At 39.9% G+C, this 27,513-nt stretch overlaps 1 protein-coding gene across 1 annotated transcript in view; it reads left to right on the plus strand.

Moving 5' to 3' along the window:
- LOC126088504 (28S ribosomal protein S29, mitochondrial) overlaps window positions 1–27,513 on the plus strand; it is a 92,642-nt gene that overhangs the window by 37,602 nt on the left and 27,527 nt on the right. Inside the window, exons 2-4 of the mRNA XM_049906647.1 lie at window positions 1,708–1,841; window positions 5,730–5,943; window positions 11,496–11,588. Of these exons, the coding sequence (XP_049762604.1) occupies window positions 1,708–1,841; window positions 5,730–5,943; window positions 11,496–11,588 (441 nt within the window). The remainder of the gene's footprint in view (window positions 1–1,707; window positions 1,842–5,729; window positions 5,944–11,495; window positions 11,589–27,513) is intronic.

Raw genomic sequence — 27,513 nt, forward strand, 5'->3', positions numbered from 1 at the left:
CTGTCACAGGTTTATCATACCTCATCAAAGGCCAGCCCACGTGTGAAAATGGCCATGTTGTATATCAGCTTTGCTGCAAAAATTGCAGAGCTTTCTATATTGTTATGAGTACCAACCAGCTGTCCACCATGATGAACGGCCATTACCCACTGCAGCCAATAGCAAAGTAGACCACCCTGTGGCATAGCATGTAGCTGAACATATCGTGCTTGATTTCAATGGCTGCTTCACAACCTGGGTCATCTGGATCCGTCCCTCCACCGTCAGCTTTTCTGAACTGTGCAGAAGGGAGTTATCCTTACAGCACATTCTGAGCTCCTGACACTGCGCCTGACAGTCTTAGTTCCTGCATGCTCTGCCAGACAGTGTTCTTCTCTTCCCTAATCCATACCTCACTATCCCTCCCCCTTCCCTGCCACACTCCAGATTGCTGTCGATGTGACACTTGCATTCAGTCAGAGCTGATGGTGGTAGTGGTCTTGTGTGAATGTGTGTGTGTTTTCTTTGCTGAAGAAAGCTTTGGCCGGAAGCTGTAATGTGTTAGTCTGTTTGTTGTGCCTGTCTGCAACTCAGTGGGTCAGCTTTACAGTGAGTAGTAATCTGCCCTTTTCCTTTTGATATTCCAACATAGAGTTTCCATTGTTTGTTTTTACTGAAATGTAATAAATATGGCACCACTCTTGATGTCTAGCTTATGACTTTGTTGTTATTCACTTCTGATTTGAGTCAGCTTTCTGTTCACTGTAGTATGTGTTCATTATTACCATCAATATGTGAGACTAATTCGGGGACTTCATTATTGATGCCCATGCCCTTATCCATTGCTGTATTAACATCCTCTCTTTGTGTCTTGCAAGAGCAAAATAGTGTCCTCTGTACTTGATGTGGATGATATATTATTCTCTCTGAGTACAGCAGGTCTTTGAACATTGGACCTATGGATGGATTTCTTTAACCTAAAAAAAGTGTCTAATCTGTGCACTCCCAATGCTCTCTGTTTGTGTCCTGAGCCAAATCCCTCAGATACATAATACACTGATGTATTGTTTTCATGAAATGAAATGTCATGTGGCAGGGGCCTTCCGGAGGTTAGATCTGATCACTTGGTGCCAGTCTTTTGAGGTGACGCCACTTCGGCAACTTGCACGTCAATGAGGATGATGAAGATGACACAAACACCCATTCCTGAGTAGAGAGAATCTCCAACCCAACCGGGAATCGAACCTGGGCACCCCGGCATGACAAGCAGGCGTGCTGTCCACTGAGCTACGGTGACGGACATTGTTTTCATCTATTTGTACATTTGTTTATCTTGAAGTATGCAGAGAACCTTTCACCCTTTAAATAGAGACATAAAATCGGACCATTGCATGTCTCTGATGATAAATGAACTCAACTCTCAAAAATATGGGCCAGTATTACGTGTTTGAATATTTCCCTGATATTGTATCATGCAGTATCTGTCACTTTTTATTGCTGGTAGAGCATGACAGGCAATTAGAAGTTATATCCCCCCCCACCAGGACCATTAGTCAAAGAAAGGGAAGCAAAAAGTATTGGCTAGAGTGTGTGTTTATCACTTAGTCTGTTACACATTACTCAGATTTGATGTTTTACAACAAAGACATCTACACTGTTGTGAAGTGTAATGCTACTTTGCATAGCTATATGTTTTCTCTTAGTTTTGACTAACATTTTAATTTGCAGTGGTCTGTGATACTATGCGCAATGCTATAAGAAGCCCTTCATCTCGGTTCATGTCAGCTGCATCTGCGGAGCCTGTACCACACATCAACAAGAATGAGAGCACACAAACTTTCCGTACTACTGAAAATGATCCTGTAAGTATGCTAAGTGTAGTGCAGTAGATGTAAAGTCTGCCTCTGTAATGGGTTAATACTAAAACAGTAGTAGAGTTTAAAGTAACATTGATGACTGGTTTGTTTGAGATGAATGAATTAGCAGTTTGTTATGTCAGAGATTGTTGTGAATGGTAACATTAAGTTGATTTGAATTATTTCTTTTGCCTAACAGCTAAACTATCACATATTCTTTGTGAGAGACTAAAACAGCTTCTGACCTATGGAGTCTGCTCAGATAGTTAAGTATGTTACACTGAAGAGCCAAAGAAACTGGTACTCCTGCCTAATTTCATGTAGGGCCCCCACGAGCGCGCAGAAGTACCACAACATGATGTGGCATGGACTCGACTATGTCTGAAGTGGTGCTGGAAGGAATTGACATCATGAATCCTGCAAGACTGTCCATAAATCCATAAGAGTATGAGGGGGTGGAGATGTCTTCTGAACAGCATGTTGCAAGGCATCCAGATATGCTTAATAATGTTCATGTCTGGGGAGTTTGATAGCCAGCACAAGCGTTTAAAGTCAGAAGAGTGTTCCTGGAGCCACTCTGTAGCAGTTCTGGATGTGTGGGGTATCGCATCGTCTTGCTGGTATTGCTCAAGTCTGTTGGGATGCACAGTGGACAGGAATGGATGCAGGTGATCAGTCAGGATTCTTATGTAGCTGTCACCTGTGAGCATCATATACAGATATCACTCCAACTATTCATGTCCCACACCATTATAGAATCTCTACCAGCTTGAACAGTCCCCTGCTGACATGCAAGGCCCATGGATTGAAGAGGTTGTCTCCATACCCATGCACGTTGATCTGCTTGATACAATTTGAAACGAGACTCGTCCAACCAGGCAAAATGTTTCCAGTCATAAACAGTCCAATGCAATGTTTCCAGTCATCAACAGTCCAATGCCAGTGTCGACATGCCCAGGCGAGGCAGAAAGCTTTGTTTTGTGCAGCTTTCAAGGGTACATGAGTGGGCCTTCAGCTCTGAAAGCCAATATTGACGATGTTTCGTTGAATGGTTCACACGCTGACACTGGTTGATGGCCCAGCATGAAATATGTAGCAATTTGTGGAAAGGTTGCACATCCATCAAGTTGAATGATTCTCTTCAGTCATTGTTTGTGCCATTCTTGCAGGATCTTTTTCTGGCCAAAGCGATGTTGGAGATTGATGTTTTACTGGAATACACTGAATATTCACAGTACACTAATGAAATGGTAATACGGGAAAATCCCCACTTCATTGCTACCTTGGAGATGCTGCGTCCCATCGCTCATGCACCAACTATAACAACACATTCAAACTTTCTTAAATCTTAATAACCTGCCATTGTAGCAGCAGTAACCAATCTAACAACTGTGCCAGACACTTGTTGTCTAATATAGGTGTTGCTGACCGCAGTGCTGTATTTTGCCTGTTTACATATCTCTGTATTTGAATATAGCAGTTTCTTTGGCACTTCAGTGTAACATCAGGTGACAGAACTAAAGCTTTTAATCATTCATTTTCTGTCATAGTTTTGCGTTGCCATAGTCCATTGATTTTTATGTTTGATTTTGTCACCTATTTCATGAGATATTGAGAAAAATTTGCAGTACAAAATTAATTATGTTTAAAATAAAACATAATAAGGCACAGATTAAGTTGCAAGTTAATACCAGATTAGTTACTAGATGAGATAGATTCATTCATTTGTCTAATGTTTGAGACTGTCTAACATAGTCATAATGAAGTTGGGGTTCAAAGCAGAATTGCTGAAGGAGAAGTTTCTGTAGCTAGAAATAAGGACTTTAACTTGTCAGTGTTAATTTTTATTGGGAAGCTAAAAAGATGAAATTATATCCTTTGTTGTGGAATAGCTTTTGTGGGTTGCCAAATACAGTGGTATTCTGGACTGTGGTTAGGAGAGAAAAAATGAAAGCTTAAAAGAGCACAGGATCAAGCAGATCTGATGACAGTGAGAGTGCAGAAGCAGCAATATCGATTGTAGACTGCTAATGCAGATACAGCCGTACGAAGTATATATCAAGTATGTGAATGATCCTTGGCATAATCCTGAATAGTGTGTGTCAGTCAGAAACAAAGGTATTGTTCTACAAGAAGTTTGAAAGGGCTTATCATATATCAGTATGTGTAGGAGGTCAGTCTGTCCAGAGTGAGTGTTACTCTGATGATTCACCAGCGGTGGTAATGTCCGTACACAAGTGACTTTGCAGAATAAGAGAAGACCAGCATAGTATGATATAAACACAATTATCTTTTGATACACTGAATACTGCTTACCTTAATCATGCTATAATGATAGATGAGTGTTAAGGAAATGACAAGGGGAATTATAGATGAATTAAAAGAAAGCTACTTCTTTTAAGAGTCAGTCGCTTAGGTTTGATGAATGATTGTTCAGTGTAGGCTGTAATATATTTCTTCATATATTTCACTTTGTCATGATATGGCCAGGGAATTATGACACACATGAATGTAAACAAATAGCCATTGTTTTAGCCCCATTTCTGAATAGAACAGAAAGTGGTGCAAATAGTAGTAGTCTGAAGTATCACTTCACATGTGTTGCTCTGGCGTGAAGTGTTCATTTAGAAAAGAGCATTGGTAGTAATAAGTACCATAGAGAGATGTGTCTTTGCCAGACACTTGTTGTCTAATACGGGTGTTGCTGATCGCAGTGCTGCATTCTGCCTGTTTACATATCTCTGTATTTGAATATGCATGCCTAAACCAGTTTCTTTGGTGCTTCAGTGTAACATCAGGTAACAGAACTAAAGATTTTAATCATTCATTTTCTGTCACAGTTTTGCGTTGCCTTAGTCCATTAAGGATAGAACAAAGAATGAGGAAAACTTAACTGAGAGAAAACTAGAGTGGTAGGAGACTAGTAAGCTTGTTTATGGAAAAGTAGTTCCATACATGCATTCCAGAAATACGTTAATCACTTTTTAACATAGTTGATGCCAATCCCTTTTCAGAATATTCCCATTATCAGTTATTAAATATATTAAACAATGGAAAATCCTGGATGGAATGTAACAATATTATGAGAAGGAAAGTTGCTACTCACCATATAGTTGAGGAACTGAGTCACAAACAGTGGCTAGAACACTGGACTCAACATTCGGGAGGATGACAGTTCAATCCCGTGTCTGGCCATCCTGATTTAGGTTTCCGTGATTTCTCTAAATCGCTCCAGGCAAATGCTGGGATGGTTCCTTTGAAAGGGCATGACCGACTTCCTTCCCTAATCCGATGAGACCAATGACCTCGCTGTCTGGCCTCCTTCCCCAAACAACTCAACCCAACCCAACAGTCGCAGATAGGCAATTTGGTTTCAGTTGACTGAGACTGTAGTCGTGCGTGCGTGCATGCGCGTGTGTGTGTGTGTGTGTGTGTGTGTGTGTGTGTGTGTGTGTGCGCGCATACGCGCAGTTGCGTGCATGCATGTGTCTGTTGACGAAGGCCTTAATGGCCGAAAGCTATAATTGTGAGTGTCTTTTTATTGTGCCTATCTGTGCTATATGGTGAATAACAACTTTCCTTCTCATAATATTAAATATGTTAAGCCAGAGACGAACCATATGTATAACCTAGATATATTTCAGGCAATAGAAAATAGAAACACAAAACAAAATACATATTGCATTTTTGTATAAGTGTAACCAAAACAACTCAGTTCCTATTTTTAACAGTTCTTTTGTGTTTCAGCTACATAAAATGTTTTAAATGTTTTGCGTAAAAATTGCAGATATTATCCTAAACAAATAAATTACTTTATAAACAACCGTTCACTATAAGCAAAACAAGTTTAGACCATACTTTTCATAAAGAACGTATCTTTTTTTTTTTTTGCAGGTTCATCACACTATATCACAGGAAGCCAAGTATTACACAGTATCTCCTGAGGTGCAAAAACAGCTATTTACTTTTGGAGGATTACCTACAATATTTAAGAAGCAAGTGAAGACTTTTGCAGAAACTTGTGTGATGGTGCGAAGACCTGCTTTGGAGGTTTTTGAGTATCTCAGATCTGCTGATTACTCAAAGCCGGCTATCAGATATGTGCTTTGTATCCTTCATTATCTGGCATGTAATGAAATAGGGTAAGAATATATGTTCTGTTGACTGCTGATCCATGGACGTCGCTGAGGTGCCATGGCTCGCGTGTCTCAGTGACACATGTAGCTGCATTGTAGATACAAACACACTGGAGGGGTATCATTCTGGTTGAATGATTTCATCTTGTACCAGTAGTGTTTTTTATAGTCTTAGTTTCAATTGTTGTGATATGTTTCTACATTTTAATACCAGGTTTAACAAGTAATAGCATCTGTTGTTTTCCATGCCGTATGGCGTAGCCGTGTGACCTGAGGTGCCTTGCCACAGTTTGTGTGCCCCCCCTCCCCCCTTGTAGTGTGTAAGCGTAGGAACCGATGACCTCACTTCTGTTTTCCACCTGCAGTTTTGCCACAATTTCTGCTGATGTTGCCTCAGTAACCTGCCCATTCAGGCAGTGTTACAATAAGACCATGCCCCTGGGAGAGAATGAGTAAGAAAATAGGAAAGTTGGGGTTGGAAAGTCAACACTGTTTGAAAAGAAAGATTGATACTCACTGTAAAGACGACACATTGAGTTGTAGAGAGGCACAACAAAAAGACATTTAGCTTTTGGCCATAGCCCTCTTCAGAATAGGAAACAACACACACACACACACACACACACACACACACACACACATTCACACAAGCAAGCACACATCATGCATATATGACAGCTCTCTGCCCCAGCTGCAGCCAGAATGTAGTGATGTTGTGTCCAGCAGAAGCAGCAATTAGATGGCAGGTGCGCGTGCACGTGTGTGTGTGTGTGTGTGTGTGTGTGTGTGTGAGAGAGAGAGAGAGAGAGAGAGAGAGAGAGAGAGAGAGAGAGAGAAATGTGCTTGGTTGTGTGAATGCACATATGCTTCTCTTTTCTGGTGAAGGCTGTGACCACTCAACATGTCGTTTTTATGGTGAGTAGCATTGTACCCTTCCTTCATTGTTTATATACCAACTTGGGCTTTCGATTGTTTGTTACAGTTGACATCATTCAGACTTTCATGCTCACTATTTAAGAATACATAGGGTTTGATTTTATTCTCCGGCATTCCATAGCAAATTTTCCATATCATTACACATTTCCATTTCCACATTTAATTCATTATCACCTGTAAACATAGGCACAACAACGTTATCAATAAGCATTTGCTGTATTATCAAAGAAAGCACTCATATTACCCTTTAAATCACAATGATTAATCATATCCTCACTTTCTGCATAATTCTCCATACTATTCACTAGAGACATTACCTGTACTCTTTATTCTTTCTCACGCCCATGATTACTGAGAACATTGCCCCGTGGTTCCATATTCACTTCTGTTGCTCCTTTTAATGAAACTACTTTATCTGTCTCATGATATTTCAATGAATTTTGCTGCATACAAACCAATATTGCCTTTATCATCTGCCTCTGATTTCTCTTCTCTCTTAAACATCTTATAAATGCTTAAGTCACACTGTTAGTTACTGGTATTAGAATTGTACCATTTTGTCCTTTTTACCTTTTGTCTCCATAAAGTTTTGTTACCTAAGACAGTGTCCATTTGACACATCCCAATTTCTCTGTTTTCCTTCTTAATTTTATTCATTATCCCATCATGTCCTTGTCTGGCCCTGTTTACATTATAATTACCAGCCCCCCAGTGGGCCTTTTGTGAGGCATCAGCTAATTTTTTGACTATCTACACTGTCCATTTTTGCATCTGGCAATTCCTCTATTCTCATACTCTCCCCGGGACTCCTCTGATCAAAATTGTACCATCTCCTTCCAAAATTTGTGTTATCCATTTGCGCCCTGCTTCTCCAGTCTCAACCCTGATTATTCTGACCATTTGTATCCTCTCTCCACCTCTTATTGTGAGTACTTTGTGTTTTACTGGTTCCATTTTTATGATACCTTCCATTCTCCCTCTGTTCCATATATCTAGGTCTATAACACAAAGCCTTGTCCATGTGCTCCACAAAATTTAGAAATTCTTCCATTGAATCTGTTGCACTATAAATCAGATCCCATTGCAGATTGTCTGGTAACCTCCTTAGTGCCAAAATTTATGTTAACACACCTAGTGGCCTATCCCACTAATTTAATTTATACAGTTCTCTAAACCAGAACTCTCATACTCTCTTTTCCACTCCTGTAACTAGGTCCATTCAAAAAATTGTTTTGCCGGGCCCTAGTATTTATTCAAGAACAGAGGTTCAAAGGTTTTAAGATTAGAGAATTTAGTAGCATTTTGGTTAGCCCATGTTTGAGCTCCCCCTTCGAACTGCCTCTTAACACAGTTTTGCCATATGACTCAACCCTGCCAGAAAGATACCCTTGCATACTGCCAAAAATATTGACAACATGGTATTTAATCTCTCCATGAAATGGTTTTTGATTGAAATCTTTGCCCCAAAGGATATCCCACCTACGACTTTCCATTCCCCACCACTACAGTATTGTTTCCGCTCAGCACATTCATTTCCCCTTCTATTCCTCTTTATCATCAAGGATCCCCTTATGACAACCTGAAATTCCTACATTGATGGAATTTATGTCTGCCTCTGCTTGTTTTTCAAATAATTTGCATCTTTGTTCCTGTAATGGGATTTGCTCCAGAAGATTGCTTTTCATGGCTTCAATTTTATCAGATAATATCTTTTGCAACACATCTACTTGATTAAAAACTTCTTCAGCCATTCTGACATTATTTTCAAGGTTATTTTCTACCTCTACAAATTTATTCTTGAGCTGATCAGTCTTATTACTTGCAGTACAGTTTTTATTTCCCAACTACAGAAATTTTGAGTCCATACTACTTTCAGTTTTACTGCTAAGCTTTGGTTCCAGTTCCCAAACTAGCTCAAATTTCATTCTGTTGCATATGAGGACTGCTGCCATCACTTCCCACATGTGACTCACACTCACTCACAGATTTCTGAATTTCATTTGCTATGGCTGGCAATTCAAATCTCGGTACAGAAAATGCTGCTGTTGTACTTATCTTTTTACATCTTTGTGCAATGCAATGTCTGCAGTCAGTGGTGGCAAACAGCAACATGATGACTCGTAGTCAGCGGAGCAAGGAGGTGTGGCAAGGACACCTGACAGCACGTGAACATGTCTGTATGTGTGGCAAAGTGTGGACACAGCACGGACGATTACGTGTGTTCAGTGATGTCACCCATGGTAGAGTGTGTTCACGATTCATCAGGCAGTGAGAATGACTATGTCACAATCATAGTGGTCCTATAATATTGCTGTAAACATGTGGCGGCACACATCTTGTCCTGTCGTAACTGCAGCACAAACATGTGGCCTAACTGAGCTGAGGTGGAGACACACAAGAGTGCAAAAATGCCTAATATTATCCTACTACACAAACTTAGCTGAGAGCCTCAAATAAATTATCTACTGCAGATGACACAAATAAATATTGGGATGCCAGATCCCAAAAATACATAAATAATGACTAATGAGCACAATCATGTATGAGCCAAACCCAGTCACAATGGTACCTGCGGGGTGTGTGACTTGAATTTTTGATAACTACGATAGAGTGAACCTAACAGTCCCCCTATGGATCGACAAGCATGCAACCTGTTAATTATGTGACTTGTGCTCTCTGGGGGTTTGACTGAACACTGTTGCCTTTTGGCCCAGTTAACACAAGATGTATGTGGCATACAGAATATAAAATTATGACTCTTGATAGCCAATCAATTGTAAACTTATATGGTTAAAAAATGAATGAGATGATGACCTTGGAATGTTTATCCTAAGGACTAAATAATGATGGTGAATGCACTATATTGAATATTACTTTGAAGTATTTTTATTGCAAGTGAAATAGCCAAAGAATAATTACGTACTCTGGTGATAAAGCTCTACAAAGATTGTAAGTTCTTGAATTACTGATACAATAAATAAACCTGTATGTAGCAAGGAGAGCATTAGGCAACATATCATGCACTATCTAACTTAAAGTTTGCACCACGAGCAACTCATTTTAGAAAGCTACATATAAAAACTGTTACACAGTTACAATATTATGAGAAAGAAAGTTGCTACTCACTACCTAGCAGAGATGCTCAGTCGCAGATAGCCACAACAAAAAGACTCTCACAATTAAAGCTTTTGGCCATTGGCCTTTGTTAACAATAGACAATAGCGTCTGTTGTTGACGAAGGCCAGTGGCCGAAAGCTTTAATTCTGAAAGCCTTTTGTTGTGCCTATCTGCAACTCAGCATCTCCATTACATGGTGAGCAGCAACTTTCCTTCTCATAATATTATTACATTCTATCCTGGATTTTCCATTGTTTATTAAACAGTTATCCACATTTACCAATAATACTATTACTGTTACTCGCAAAAGTTCAATCAGTCACACTTGGAGGTCTTAGGAGTTCAGTCATCATCATCATCATCTGCATCATTGTCAGGATTTCCCTCCTGCGAGCCAAGTGGAAACTTTGTAAATGATATGTCTCCATTGATTTCTGTTCTGGTATAGCCTTTCTCTCGCCACTGCATCCAACATTATTCCTCTCTTGAGATCTTCATTAACCTGGTCTGCCCATCTTTTCCGAGGCTGCCCAATCGGTCTTTTTCCTGGTACCTCCATCTCCAAATACTGATGCAGAGTTCGAGTTAGGTGCATAACCTAACCTCAGCTACCTTGCAGCACTCCATTCTTTACTTCATGGTCAATGTCACCTGCAGATCTCACCTTACATATTGGTTCCTGACTTTGTCCCTCCTGCTTTTTTTAGAACTGACCTAAGGAACTTCATTTAACATGCCTATATTTTACTCTTTTTCTCTCTTATTTATGACGCAGATCTCCAGACTGTACATTTTGGTTGGCAAGAGATAGGTTTTATACATGATCTGTTTAGCTCTTAAAGGGATTCCCTTGGTTACTTGTTGATTAAAGTGCTTTACACAGGAGCGGATGATGGTAATATAAAAAGAATTTAATATCCTATTCCTCTCAAACAGCATCAAGGCGGTTGCTGAGTGTGATGTCCCCATCCGATGGATGGATCATGTTAAACAGTGTCACATGCCCTCTCTTCATGAGACACTATGGAGAAATTTGAAATGTAATCCATGATATTGATACAAAGTCTGTTTATTGGGAAATTTATGCCACCACGACTCTTCCTCTTTTTGTAAAGGCAGAAGTGAAATATCTGACAGAGTACCCAGGCAGTAACCCGTCTAAGTACTGACCATGACCAACATCACTTAACTTCAGTAATCTGACGATAACCAGTATATTCAAGAAGGCTGTTGGTTCAACAGGTGGTAATAACTGAAGAATACAGTTTCCAGTTTTTCGTATTTATTCATAAATATTGTGGGAAGTGGATAATACAGCTTGCATTTGCTGCCAGTTAAATAGTGATGACTTTTCAATAAACTGAGGAAAGTGGTGACATCAGTTTCAAGAACACTTTGCCATCACTGCCTAAACAACAGTCATATGCTGTCTTCAAACTTTTACTTTTATTTTGCTTAGCATAACTTTCAGTTGGCCGTGCAGGCAGTGGGAAGACCTTGACTTTGGCCCATGTTCTGCATTACGGTCTTTCTTCTGAGTGGCTGCTTTTTCATGCACCAAAAGGTAAGACATTTAAAGTGAAAAATTCTCAAAAACTATTTATCTGGATGTAAACCAAATTTGCTTTTTGTTACAGTTGATAGATAAAAGGAGTAGGTAGGGTGCAAAACCATTCCCGTAATGCAGGGTGTACCAGGTATACAGTAAGAACCTTTAGCAGGACAGCAATGGCATGCTCTTATTATGATGACACTGTTGCCACTCTCAACTCCGTTCATTAAGGGACTGATTTTGATCCAATGATTGAGGAAGTGGATAGTGATGGTTGCTGTGAAGAACAGTTATTGTTATGAGGTCATGAACAGTACTATTTATAGTCGAAGATATGTCACAGCAAATACTTTGAAATGTTCACATTTAATTAATATTCTGCATGCCACTATGCGACTGCTATCATTCCACACTGAAACTCTTAAATGTGAGATGTGAGTAATTATAGGCCAAAACATATGAACAACATTAATTGAACATTGCTGGCCCATACATATTCTGCAGCCTGACTGTGAGGCTCATGCAACACAGTTCTGCCTGCTGACTGCAGACTGTCAACTGTCATCCAGTACTGGAACTTAGCAACAACAGTCACACTGCATTCAAAAACATTACCGGTGGGCAGCAATTAATCTAAAATTCTATGTCAGCAAAACCAGAGGTAGCTGCAACAAAGTCATTGTGATTAGTTAGTTCAATAAATTGGCTCCCAACTATTGGCACAAAATATTACTGTAGCAGCTGATGGTGGATCGACTACAGGTTTGGGGAGCTGAACATGGGAAGAGGCAACAAAACTCGATGTGCGAGTCACTCTATGGAGTAGCAGAGAGTCCGAACACTGTGCAGAGATGAACACGCAGCAAACACAACACAACTAGCATGAGCAACGGAGTAACTAACTACACGTAAAACATATCACAGTGCAAGGCAAAGGCTAGGTCTGAGGTAGCTGGTGTCTGCCTAAGAACTACTGAGCCAGGCATTTTGCTGTCGGCGGTCAGTGGCTCTGCCCACATAACAACTCGCAGTCACCCTCGGTGCCAGTGTTCTGCACTATTGTGCTATGATACCCGTGCTGGCTCACCTGCACCCCTCTTGACATCTGCTGACAGGAATACTAAAGTGGCCATTGGCTCATTTGTCATAGTTGGCAGGCTTAACTCCTTTTAATTTTCTCTTTTTATTTTGATGGTGTGACTGAATTAGAGAAGTGCGTTAGTTGCTGCCAGTAGTGGAGGATAGACAAAATGCATCAAGTCAGGGCAACACTGATTAAGATGTGGAAGGCATGTTGAAGACCTCTAAAAATATAATTTATTCTTATTTTAAAATAATATTTTCTTTTAACATGTACAGTGACAAGAAAGGATATTGTTTTGATTGGAATTGCAAGAAATTTTAGTATCTCTTTATCATTATTCAACTTGCCAGTACCAGAAAGACTTAAAATTTTTGAAAACATTATCAGCGATCTTATATTAATATGATAATTAAAAAAACAGTCTTGATCGCAAATTTCTTTTAATCAGAGTGATTGGTTTCAATCCTTAAGGATCATCTTCAGATTCCAGACTGGCAGGTGGACTTCCATAGAGCAGGCTGCGCCGATCCACGACACTGAACTGACTGACTGCTGCAGTTAAAAGAAATTTGCGATCAAGACTATTTTTTAATAATCATTCCAGGAAGACTATTTGGTGATTTAGGGTAAAAAGTTAAACAGACAAAATAATTTCCAGCTTTTTCAGTACTATTCAGTGATATTAATTTTTTATCTTAGTTTCTTCCAGTTTGTGGTAGAGTTTAGTGATGAAAGGGTTACCAGTCAATTCATTCTTAAAGGACACACAATGTGCATGTCATCTAAAAAAGTGGATGTGCAGTTTTTGAGGAATAGGGCTTGTGAGGTAGGCTTATGACACTCACTAGATGAAATGATGTTACATGCGGGTTTAAATTTACTAAGCATTTTCCAGAACTGGGGAAAAAAATTACAGCTTTCCTGTTGTCTTTTTGTAGAGTTCAATCTATCATCTCCATCCTTTGTGTCAAATTCACCAGACACTACACTCATGTAATGGCTTGTCCTCTGTCACTCACATGCCTCTAGTTTTCTTAGTGTGGTTTCGTATCTTGCATACTTCTATTTCATCTGAGAGAAATCTTGTTTCTCCTCTTTCATCATCACAACTGTTAAGCACTTTTAATATGAAACGTGTACCTGAAATATGTTAATAAGAACTGTTAGATGGATATTTATTGCTTGTACATAATTAATTTGCTGGTAACATTAACTAATGGTTGTATCTCCTTACTGTTAGTGTCCTTTTCTTAATCTTTGAGAAAGTCTACATGTACATCTCTGTGACTACTCTGCAATTCACAGTGAAGTACCTGGCAGGGGGTTCATCGAACCGTCTTCAAGCTATTTGTCAACTGTTCCACTCTCAAACAGCATGTGGGAAAAACTAACACATCAATCTTTCCATGTGAGCTCTGGTTTCTCTTATTGTACTACAACAATTGTTTCAAAATATTCATGCTCTCAGAGGAGAAAGTTGGTGATTGGAATTTTGTGAAAAGATCCTGCCACAATGAAAAATGCCTTTTTTTTTATGATTGCCGCCTCAGCTCATTTATCATATCTGGGATGCTCTCTCCCCTATGTCGCGATAATATAAAATGAGCTGCTCTTTGTTGAACTTTTTTGATGTTTCTGTGAATCTTATAGGATGCAAATCCCGTACTGTGCAGCAACACTTCAGGGGAGGACGGACAAGTGTATTGCAGGCAGTCTCTTTAGTAGACCTGTTGCATCTTCTAAGTGTTCTGCCAGTAAATCACACAGTCTTTAGTTAGCTTTCCCCTCAACAATATCTAAGTGAATGTTCCAGTTTAAGTTATTTGTAATTGTAATACCTAATTCATCATTTACATTTAATTGTTCCTACACAGATACCATATCTAAATCATTTTGCAGCTGATTTTGATCATCTGTTGACTTTATGAGACAGTAAATGACAGCATCATGTGCAAACACTCTAAGAAGGCTGCTCATATTGTCTCCTAAATCCTTTAGCGGAGCACATATAATACTTTCTTGGGGAATGCTAGATATCACTCCTGTTTGACTTGATTTGACTTGTTGTCATATTTAAATATGTCTGCTTGTGTCTGTATATGTGTGGATGGATATGTGTGTGTGTGCGAGTGTATACCCGTCCTTTTTTCCCCCTAACGTAAGTCTTTCCGCTCCCGGGACTGGAATGACTCCTTACCCTCTCCCTTAAAACCCACATCCTTTCGTCTTTCCCTCTCCTTCCCTCTTTCCTGATGAGGCAACAGTTTGTTGTGAAAGCTTGAATTTTGTGTGTATGTTTGTGTTCGTTTGTGTGTCTGTTGACCTGCCAGCACTTTCATTTGGTAAGTCACATCATCTTTGTTTTTAGGTATATATATACCTAAAAACAAAGATGATGTGACTTACCAAATTAAAGTGCTGGCAGGTCGACAGACACACAAACGAACATACACACAAAATTCAAGCTTTCGCAACAAACTGTTGCCTCATCAGGAAAGAGGGAAGGAGAGGGAAAGACGAAAGGATGTGGGTTTTAAGGGAGAGGGTAAGGAGTCATTCCAGTCCCGGGAGCGGAAAGACTTACCTTATGGGGAAAAAAGGACGGGTATACACTCGCACACACACACACATATCCATCCACACATATACAGACACAAGCAGACAAACACAAACATACACACAAAAATCTAGCTTTCGCAACCAATGGTTGCCTCGTCAGGAAAGAGGGAAGGAGAAGGAAAGACATAAGGATATGGGTTTTAAGGGAGAGGGTAAGGAGTCATTCCAATCCCGGGAGCGGAAAGACTTACCTTAGGGGGAAAAAAGGACAGGTATACACTCGCGCACACACACACACACACACACACACATATCCATCCGCATATACACAGACACAAGCAGACATTTGTAAAGGCAAAGAGTTTGGGCAGAGATGTCAGTCGGGACGGAAGTACAGAGGCAAAGATGATGTTGAAAGACAGGTGAGGTATGAGCGGCGGCAGATTGAAATTAGAAATTAGCGGAGATTGAGGCCTGGCGGATAGCGAGAAGAGAGGATATGCTGAAGGGCAAGTTCCCATCTCCGGAGTTCAGACAGGTTGGTGTTAGTGGGAAGTATCCAGATAACCCGGACAGTGTAACACTGTGCCAAGATGTGCTGGCCGTGCACCAAGGCATGTTTAGCCACAGGGTGATCCTCATTACCAACAAACACTGTCTGCCTGTGTCCATTCATGCGAATGGACAGTTTGTTGCTGGTCATTCCCACATAGAACGCTTCACAGTGTAGGCAGGTCAGTTGGTAAATCACGTGGGTGCTTTCACACGTGGCTCTGCCTTTGATCGTGTACACCTTCCGGGTTACAGGACTGGAATAGGTGGTGGTGGGAGGGTGCATGGGACAGGTTTTACACCGGGGGCGGTTACAGGGGTAGGAGCCAGAGGGTAGGGAAGGTGGTTTGGGGATTTCATGGGGATGAACTAAGAGGTTACGAAGGTTAGGTGGACGGCGGAAAGACACTCTTGGTGGAGTGGGGAGGATTTCATGAAGGATGGATCTCATTTCAGGGCAGGATTTGAGGAAGTCATATCCCTGCTGGAGAGTCACATTCAGAATCTGATCCAGTCCCGGAAAGTATCCTGTCACAAGTGGGGCACTTTTGGGGTTCTTCTGTGGAAGGTTCCGGGTTTGAGGAGATGAGGAAGTGGCTCTGGTTATTTGCTTCTGTACCAGGTCGGGAGGGTAGTTACGGGATGCAAAAGCTGTTTTCAGGTTGTTGGTGTAATGATTCAAGGATTCCGGACTGGAGCAGATTCGTTTGCCACGAAGACCTAGGCTGTAGGGAAGGGACCGTTTGATGTGGAATGGGTGGCAGCTGTCATAATGGAGGTACTGTTGCTTGTTGGTGGGTTTGATGTGGACGGACGTGTGAAGCTGGCCATTGGACAGGTGGAGGTCAACGTCAAGGAAAGTGGCATGGGATTTAGAGTAGGACCAGGTGAATCTGATGGAACCAAAGGAGTTGAGGTTGGAGAGGAAATTCTGGAGTTCTTCTTCACTGTGAGTCCAGATCATGAAAATGTCATCAATAAATCTGTACCAAACTTTGGGTTGGCAGGCCTGGGTAACCAAGAAGGCTTCCTCTAAGCGACCCATGAATAGGTTGGCGTACGAGGGGGCCATCCTGGTACCCATGGCTGTTCCCTTTAATTGTTGGTATGTCTGGCCTTCAAAAGTGAAGAAGTTGTGGGTCAGGATGAAGCTGGCTAAGGTAATGAGGAAAGTGGTTTTAGGTAGGGCGGCAGGTGATATATATATATAATTTTTGTAGAACAAAGAAATTAATTTTCAGAATTTGGAACATTGGGCAATAAATAACAAAATACACTTCACAAATTTAATCATTCACTATATTGCTGAGTTTTGGAAACCACACTTTTGTTTTGAGACCGACCCCCAGTTTCCAGTGGCCCAGGCTGTGAGTCTGTTTCCCAGGTACTTTTGTCAGTCCCGTGGTTCCAATAGTACTCAGTGTCCATATATTCAAAAGAGTGTACAACATTTTATATACTTGTCAGTTAATTAATTTAAAGGTATGGAAGCTGCTGTTAAGCACTCAGTTCTCTTGAAATAAAATCTGAATTGCTCAAATTCTCATTATTTGCTAAATTGATAAAAAAATGACTTTTTTGTTGTTTTTTCCTGTCAGATTCCAATATAGTTACTTCATTTGTTGAAACTGATTAATTATCCATTTACTTCTATTTACTTGGAATCATTCAAATAGAAACAAGTTTACATGGGTCTTATTTCATGAATAAGTTAAGTATTATAAAATTTTGAAAATAGAATATGCAGCAGTGCGTATTTGATTAGCCGTTACATAAGTTGTGAATTCATTTGGTGTTTTACATATACAGGGTGTATACGACCCGGGGCAACTGGGAAGTCAGGGAAAAAACTGGAAATTTTTTCATCCGGGAGAAAACCGGGAAAAATCCGGGAATTTTTCGGAATTCCGGGAATTTTTCATTGTTTTTTGCAATTTTGACTGCAGAATTGATTCTCTAGCAAAGAATGTTATTGTATCCTGCTACTGGAGAATGATACTGCAGCAATAAAATATAAACGAGAGGGGAAAAAATAAAGCTTTAGTGGCAAAGGAAATGTGACATTTACAACAACAAAACACCGTGCATGCAAAACGTCACAACTGTTCACGTTAGGTTCGTTTGACCAATTGCCAGCGGTCTGTTGCGCAAGCGCAGTTGACTCGCGTATAAGCAGTACCTTCTCCCGCTACTTGAAGTTTGGCTAGATTAGATTAGATTAGATTAGATTAATACTAGTTCCATGGATCATGAATACGATATTTCGTAATGATGTGGAACGAGTCAAATTTTCCAATACATGACATAATTAAGTTAATTTAAGAACATACTTATGGTTATAATAGAAGGAAACATTCCACGAAGGAAAAATATACCTAAAAACAAAGATGATGTGACTTACCAAATGAAAGTGCTGGCAGGTCGACAGACACACAAACGAACACAAACATACACACAAAATTCAAGCTTTCGCAACAAACTGTTGCCTCATCAGGAAAGAGGGAAGGAGAGGGAAAGACGAAAGGATGTGGGTTTTAAGGGAGAGGGTAAGGAGTCATTCCAGTCCCGGGAGCGGAAAGACTTACCTTAGGGGGAAAAAAGGACGGGTATACACTCGCACACACACACATATCCATCCACACATATACAGACACAAGCAGACATATTTAAAGACAAGAGTTTGGGCAGAGATGTCAGTCGAGGCAGAAGTGCAGAGGCAAAGATGTTGTTGAATGACAGGTGAGGTATGAGTGGCGGCAACTTGAAATTAGCGGAGATTGAGGCCTGGTGGATAACGGGAAGAGAGGATATATTGAAGAGCAAGTTCCCATCTCCGGAGTTTGGATAGGTTGGTATTAGTAGGAAGTATCCAGATAACCCGGACGGTGTAACACTGCGCCAAGATGTGCTGGTCGTGCACCAAGGCATGTTTAGCCACAGGGTGAACCTCATTACCAACAAACACTGTCTGCCTGTGTCCATTCATGCGAATGGACAGTTTGTTGCTGGTTTAAAAAGGCGAAAAAGTGTTGGTTAAGTTGATCCTGTGGTGAACTTGGGTTGGTAGACAGCGATGTGCAAAAAGGTTAGGTGGTTGTGTTGCCGCTAAATCACGTTAAAGGACGGAGACAGCAACAAACTGTCCATTCGCATGAATGGACACAGGCAGACAGTGTTTGTTGGTAATGAGGATCACCCTGTGGCTAAACATGCCTTGGTGCACGACTAGCACATCTTGGCGCAGTGTTACACCATCCGGGTTATCTGGATACTTCCTACTAACACCAACCTTTCCGAACTCCGGAGATGGGAACTTGCTCTTCAATATATCCTCTCTTCCCGTTATCCACCAGGCCTCAATCTCCGCTAATTTCAAGTTGCCGCCACTCATACCTCACCTGTCATTCAACAACATCTTTGCCTCTGCACTTCTGCCTCGACTGACATCTCTGCCCAAACTCTTGTCTTTAAATATGTCTGCTTGTGTCTGTATATGTGTGGATGGATATGTGTGTGTGTGCGAGTGTATACCCGTCCTTTTTTCCCCCTAAGGTAAGTCTTTCCGCTCCCGGGACTGGAATGACTCCTTACCCTCTCCCTTAAAACCCACATCCTTTCGTCTTTCCCTCTCCTTCCCTCTTTCCTGATGAGGCAACAGTTTGTTGCGAAAGCTTGAATTTTGTGTGTATGTTTGTGTTCGTTTGTGTGTCTGTCGACCTGCCAGCACTTTCATTTGGTATGTCACATCATCTTTGTTTTTAGGTATATAAGAACATCCTTAAATTTATATCTAAAAATTCCTCTATGGAGTAGAAGGAGTTGTCATTCAGAAATTCTTTTAATTTCTTCTTAAATACTTGTTGGTTATCTGTCAGACTTTTGATACTATTTGGTAAGTGACCAAAGACTTTAGTGCCAGTATAATTCACCCCTTTCTGTGCCAAAGTTAGATTTAATCTTGAATAGTGAAGATCATCCTTTCTCCTAGTATTGTAGTTATGCACACTGCTATTACTTTTGAATTGGGTTTGGTTGTTAATAACAAATTTCATAAGAGAGTATATATACTGAGAAGCTATTGTGAATATCCCTAGATCCTTAAATAAATGCCTGCAGGATGATCTTGGGTGGACTCCAGCTATTATTCTGATTACATGCTTTTGTGCAATAAATACTTTATTCCTCAGTGATGAATTACCCCAAAATATGATGCCATATGAAAGCAACGAGTGAAAATAGGCATAGTAAGCTAATTTACTAAAATGTTTATCACCAAAATTTGCAATGACCCTTATTGCATAAGTAGCTGAACTCAAACATTTCAGCAGATCATCAATGTGTTTCTTCCAATTTAATCTCTCATCAATGGACACACCTAAAAATTTGGAATATTCTACCTTAGCTATATGCTTCTGATTAAGGTCTATATTTATTAATGGCGTCATACCATTCACTGTACGGAACTGTATGTACTGTGTCTTATCAAAATTCAGTGAGAGTCCGTTTACAAGGAACCACTTAGTAATTTTCTGAAAGACAGTTTTGACAATTTCATCAGTTAAGTCTTGTTTGTCAGGTGTGATTACTATACTTGTATCATCAGCAAAGAGAACTAACTTTGCCTCTTCATGAATATAGAATGGCAAGTCATTAATATATTTTAAGAACAACAAAGGACCCAAGACTGACCCTTGTGGAACCCCATTCTTGATAGTTCCCCAGTTTGAGGAATGTGCTGATCTTTGCATATTATGGGAATTACTTATTTCAACTTTCTGCACTCTTCCAGTTAGGTACGAATTAAACCATTTGTGCACTGTCCCACTCATGCCACAATACTTGAGCTTGTCTAGCAGAATTTCATGGTTTACACAATCAAAAGCCTTTGAGAGAGATCACAGCTGTTAGCTGTATTGGTAGTAGCAGCAAGCAGCCAGATGCAAACAAGAAACATTTTTCTGCCGCGCCCTAGCTGCCAGATTCATGCTTGCACAGAGTTGTCTGGGTTGTAGTGGGGAGGGGGTTAACCCCCACGTGACCCGTGTTTACATTAAGTGATTTCGCTGCTTCTCTCCGTGTACAGCTCCCACGTCATGTGAAAACAAACGGATTTCTGTAGCCGGGTAGTAGCAGCAAGCAGCCAGATGCAAACAAGAAACATTTTTCTGCCGCGCCCTAGCTGCCAGATTCATGCTTGCACAGAGTTGTCTGGGTTGTAGTGGGGAGGGGGTTAACCCCCACGTGACCCGTGTTTACGTTAAGTGATTTCGCTGCTTCTCTCCGTGTACAGCTCCCACGTCATGTGAAAACAAACGGATTTCTGTAGCCGGGAGCTATCAAGTGAATTAAAATACATTCACGTAATTATGGAGGGCAAAAATATATTATTAATTTGTTTTCTGATTTTATTTTATTTCCAAGTTAGTAGCAGTCAAGCGTTAATCGCCTTGCAGAACAGTGAAGTTATTTTTGCAAGTTTGCTAAAGAAATTTGGCTTTATTAATCTTTCCGCTGAGGCAATCATTTTATTTGAAACGAAGTGTTTCATTCTACAGTATTGCCTAGTTCCAACTGTTCGCTGAATTTCAAGTGCACGTTATCATCTTCTGCCATATATGGCATTATGCCATAATAAAGAACCTAAAATGAGATCGCAGAGTACTGGTACTCCAAGAAAATTTACATCCCAAAAACCACACTGAAAAGCTTAATATCAGGTGGGACCTACTTCATTGTGAATCTGGAAAAAGCCAATTTGCACTTTTTTTTAAATTTTTTTATTTGGCCTTTGAGTGTGTACTCAATTTAGCCATCGGCAACACATAGTGACAATGTACACATAATTGAATAAACAAATACAGAAATGCATATTTACAAGAATAAAAAGCTTAACTGTTACAGGTTTGTACATAATGTTTTAAAAATTCACTTCAAACCGAATTATGCATTTTAGTGTGGTTTACGAAATTCCGATGCTCCTTGGAGTATCCTCTGATGCCCTGTTTCTTTTATGGTGTAACATAAGCTCTGTTAGTGCTTTATACACACCTACACCACTACAGTTTCACACACACAATAAAGCCTGTTACCTGGCGCTCTCTGGCAACTGGTAAATCGAACCTATTTCTAACAGTCTCCGGATAGTATTGCGAGCGGTGGTTAGAAAAATGTTACTTTGAAAGAAAATTTCTTTTTACGCAACATGAATTTTGTTACGTGTGAGAAAGTGGGATGGATATCTAAATCACAGAGCGTTCGAAACTGAACAGTTTGAGGACCAGCCACTTAGAATTTCGAGCAGAGACATTTATGTCAGAATTTTAAATTTACTGGCACATTTGTGTGATGTATCTTAAAGTATAACACGCGCAAAAAAAAAAAGAAATCAATATTACATGTGAAAGCTTAGCTTCTGTTGTAGCGTGTTAATCTTAGAGACCAAAATTATATGTGAAAGCTTAACTTTTCTTGTAGATATACGGTACTGTGTACATTAATGTAAACCGTTAACTTTTCCTCTTGCGTGTTCACGCTATGTAACCAGTGATCTTGCTATTGGCTGACTATAACAGGTGTCCTATGCTTTGAATAGCTGCTGTCATCGGCTGGCGAGATCTCGTGGCTTGAGATATGACTCGCTTACAAAAGGACATCGCAACCTCAGTTTCAATGCTCCGGAAACTAACGCGCTGTGTTTGGTGCAATTCGAATTTATACTTTCATAATACAAAAATATGCAGCGTATATGTTGCTGCAAATCAAAGGTCTTTCCAAAACTTCTCTCCTTTTTTTAATAAAAAGTCTCTCTAAAACGTCTCTGCCCCGTCTTTTCTTTTTTTTTTTTTCCGGGAAGTTCTACGCGATTGTATAAAACGTTAACCATTCAAAGGATTGATAAGTTTTACAGTTCCGAGGGAAAATCTACGGAAAACCTACTGTCACTTAGCACAGAAATAGTGTATTTTCGCCCGGGAAAAAGCGTATTTTTTAAACGGGATATCGGGGAATAATCCAGGAATTTTCTTTCCTTGTTCCCGTATACACCCTCATATATTTCTATAGATTAGATAAATTATTTCACTGCTGCTTCCAGTCATGTAGGTGTCTTATCACTACAAAAACATATTGGTTTGCCCACAATTATACTTCATTACTTGCTCATGTCTGCTTTCCCATTAAATTTTTCCCGTACAAACCTGTTGATTGAAGTAATGCATTTTCAAAATAAAAGACTGCAAAGACAGGTTTTATAATTGTTGCTGCTTCATTTACATCATTACTACTTCATTACAATCATCATTCCATGTTGTTGTTGTTGTTGTTGTTGTTGTGGTCTTCAGTCCTGAGACTGGTTTGATGCAGCTCTCCATGCTACTCTGTCCTGTGCAAGCTTCTTCATCTCCCAGTACCTACTGCAACCTACATCCTTCTGAATCTGCTTAGTGTATTCATCTCTTGGTCTCCCCCTGCGATTTTTACCCTCCGCGCTGCCCTCCAATACTAAATTGGTGATCCCTTGATGCCTCAGAACATGTCCTACCAACCGATCCCTTCTTCTGGTCAAGTTGTGCCACAAACTTCTCTATTCCCCAATCCTATTCAATACTTCCTCATTAGTTATGTGATCTACCCATCTAATCTTCAGCATTCTTCTGTAGCACCACATTTCGAAAGCTTCTATTCTCTTCTTGTCCAAACTATTTACCGTCCATGTTTCACTTCCATACATGGCTACACTCCATACAAATACTTTCAGAAATGACTTCCTGACACTTAAATCTATACTCGATGTTAACAAATTCCTCTTCTTCAGAAACGCTTTCCTTGCCATTGCCAGTCTACATTTTATATCCTCTCTACTTCGACCATCATCAGTTATTTTGCTCCCCAAATAGCAAAACTCCTTTACTACTTTAATTCTCTCATTTCCTAATCTAATACCCTCAACATCATCCGACTTAATTCGACTACATTCCATTATCCTCGTTTTGCTTTTGTTGATGTTCATCTTATATCCTCCCTTCAAGACACCATCCATTCCATTCAACTGCTCTTCCAAGTCCTTTGCTGTCTCTGACAGAATTACAATGTCATCGGCGAACCTCAAAGCTTTTATTTCTTCTCCATGGATTTTAATACCTACTCCGAATTTTTCTTTTGTTTCCTTTACTGCTTGTTCAATATACAGATTGAATAACATCGGGGATAGGCTACAACCCTGTCTTACTCCCTTCCCAACCACTGCTTCCCTTTCATGTCCCTCGACTCTTATAACTGCCACCTGGTTTCTGTACAAATTGTAAATAGCCTTTCGCTCCCTGTATTTTACCCCTGCCACCTTTAGAATTTGAAAGAGAGTATTCCAGTCAACATTGTCAAAAGCTTTCTCTAAGTCTACAAATGCTAGAAACGTAGGTTTGCCTTTCCTTAATCTTTCTTCTAAGATAAGTCGTAAGGTCAGTATTGCCTCACGTGTTCCAGTATTTCTACGGAATCCAAACTGATCTTCCCTGAGGTCGGCTTCTACTAGTTTTTCCATTCGTCTGTAAAGAATTCGTGCTAGTATTTTGCAGCTGTGGCTTATTAAACTGATTGTTCGGTAATTTTCACATCTGTCAGCACCTGCTTTCTTTGGGATTGGAATTATTATATTCTTCTTGAAGTCTGAGGGTATTTCGCCTGTTTCATACATCTTGCTCACCAGATGGTAGAGTATTGTCAGGACTGGATGTCCCAAGGCCGTCAGTAGTTCCAATGGAATGTTGTCTACTCCGGGGGCCTTGTTTCGACTCAGGTCTTTCAGTGCTCTGTCAAACTCTTCACGCAGTATCGTATCTCCCATTTCATCTTCATCTACATCCTCTTCCATTTCCATAATATTGTCCTCAAGTACATCGCCCTTGTATAGACCCTCTATATACTCCTTCCACCTTTCTGCTTTCCCTTCTTTGCTTAGAACTGGGTTTCCATCTGAGCTCTTGATATTCATGCAAGTGGTTCTCCTTTCTCCAAAGGTCTCTTTAATTTTCCTGTAGGCAGTGTCTATCTTACCCCTAGTGAGATAAGCCTCTACATCCTTACATTTGTCCTCTAGCCAATCCCTGCTTAGCCATTTTGCACTTCCTGTCGATCTCATTTTTGAGACGTTTGTATTCCTTTTTGCCTACTTCATTTACTGCATTTTTATATTTTCTCCTTTCATCAATTAAATTCAATATTTCTTCTGTTACCCAAGAATTTCTTCTAGCCCTCGTCTTTTTACCTACTTGATCCTCTGCTGCCTTCACTACTTCATCCCTCAAAGCTACCCATTCTTCTTCTACTGTATTTCTTTCCCCCATTCCTGTCAATTGTTCCGTTATGCTCTCCCTGAAACTCTGTACAACCTCTGGTTCTTTCAGTTTATCCAGGTCCCAACTCCTTTAATTCCCACCTTTTTGCAGTTTCTTGAGTTTTAATCTACAGCTCATAACCAATAGATTGTGGTCAGAGTCCACATCTGCCCCTGGAAATGTCTTACAATTTAAAACCTGGTTCCTAAATCTATGTCTTACCATTATATAATCTATCTGATACCTTTTAGTATCTCCAGGGTTCTTCCATGTATACGACCTTCTATCATGATTCTTAAACCAAGTGTTAGCTATGATTAAGTTGTGCTCTGTGCAAAATTCTACCAGGCGGCTTCCTCTTTCATTTCTTAGCCCCAATCCATATTCACCTACTACGTTTCCTACTCTCCCTTTTCTACACTCGAATTCCAGTCACCCATGACTATTAAATTTCATCATACATTTCTTCAATTTCTTCGTCATCTGCAGAGCTAGTTGGCATATAAACTTGTACTACTGTAGTAGGTGTGGGCTTCGTATCTATCTTGACCACAATAATGCGTTCACTATGCTGTTTGTAGTAGCTTACCCGCATTCCTATTTTCCTATTCATTATTAAACCTACTCCTGCATTACCCCTATTCGACTTTGTATTTATAACCCTGTATTTGCCTGACCAGAAGTCTTGTTCCTCCTGCCCCCGAACTTCACTAATTCCCACTATATCTAACTTTAACCTATCCATTTCCCTTTTTAAATTTTCTAACCTACCTGCCCGATCAAGGGTTCTGACATTGCATGCTCCGATTCGTAGAACGCCAGTTTTCTTTCTCCTGATAACGACATCCTCTTGAGTAGTCCCCGCCACGAGATCTGAATGGGGGACTATTTTACCTCCGGAATATTTTACCCAAGAGGACGCCATCATCATTTAATCATACAGTAAAGCTGCATGCCCTCGGGAAAAATTACGGCCGTAGTTTCCCCTTGCTTTCAGCCGTTCGCAGTACCAGCACAGCAAGGCCGTTTTGGTTATTGTTACAAGGCCAGATCAGTCAATCATCCAGACTGTTGCCCTTGCAACTACTGAAAAGGCTGCTGCCACAGTTCAGGAACCACACGTTTGTCTGGCCTCTCAACAGATACCCCTCCGTTGTGGTTGTACCTACGGTACGGCTATCTGTATCGCTGAGGCATGCAAGTCTCCCCACCAACAGCAAGGTCCATGGTTCCATATATTCTGTTATTATTTCATCACAGTATTACTTCATTAGACTTCATTGACCCATTCCTTACTTATACTTTGTCAGTTCATTGCCTCATTATCATTAATCCATGTTGCTGATATATCATATATTCCTTCATTACATAATAATTAAACATGAAAGTCCATGCTTTGTCTTTTATTATAAAAAAATGGCTCTACTAAATACCACACCATAGCAACAAAATTTCTTCATTATTAACAAACTTCTCTCCCTCATTATTGACAGACAAAAGCTTATATATTGTATTTTATTGCACCAGATGAGGGTATTACTTTACTTTAAACCAAATTCACTTAAGTTTCTTTAGTTTGTACTTCAACCTGAAGGGCGGTATGGTGATATATTTTTATGAAACTGGCACATTAGTGTCGCAAACTGGATCTAGTTTTACCTTAGTTTAAGTAAATAACTTAAATTTAATGTCAAACATTTACAAAAATGAAACCTAGGTGCTCAACATTTTTCATCTATTGCTGCTATTTAACATTTGCATTACTTGTTACATTTTAATTTTACTACTCATTGAGCTGAAAAAGATTTTTTTAAATTATTTATGATATTTTCACCATAACTAAATCTGACCACATAGAAAACATTTTTTCATAAAATTTAGCTGACACAGCATATGCTTCCATACTCTTATTGGTCATAGAAAAATACGATTACAGACCTGACACTTTTACACATTAGAACTGAAAATAGTAGAGGATGATTATTTTCTTCTTGCATTCTATGGGTGGAATAGTTAGAGAATTGAGTGATTCAAAAAAAGGGGAATCGAATCACCCAGCTGAGAAAGGCACTGTTTGCCAAATAGCGTGTTCAGTAAAGTTCCTATGTATCTTAGAGTCACAATTACTCTGACCCCCTATTCTTCCATCTAATTTTGCAACACTGGGTGAAATTTTACTCGTATTATTCACATCACCTGCAAATATTGCACTCCACCCAAAATCTTTGAACATTCCACACCTCACAAAAACAATTCCCTTAAACATTGCATTCACACTGAAATTTGTCATAAGCCCATGTATATTGAAAACTACATTCAGCATACTGTCTGCTTCATTATCAGTTTCTAATATGTTCGAAATAGCTACTACTGGTAATATAGCAACAGGCTTATTTACCTTAACAATATT

Source organism: Schistocerca cancellata, chromosome 6 (assembly GCF_023864275.1).
Source record: "Schistocerca cancellata isolate TAMUIC-IGC-003103 chromosome 6, iqSchCanc2.1, whole genome shotgun sequence".
NCBI classification, from domain to species: domain Eukaryota; kingdom Metazoa; phylum Arthropoda; class Insecta; order Orthoptera; family Acrididae; genus Schistocerca; species Schistocerca cancellata.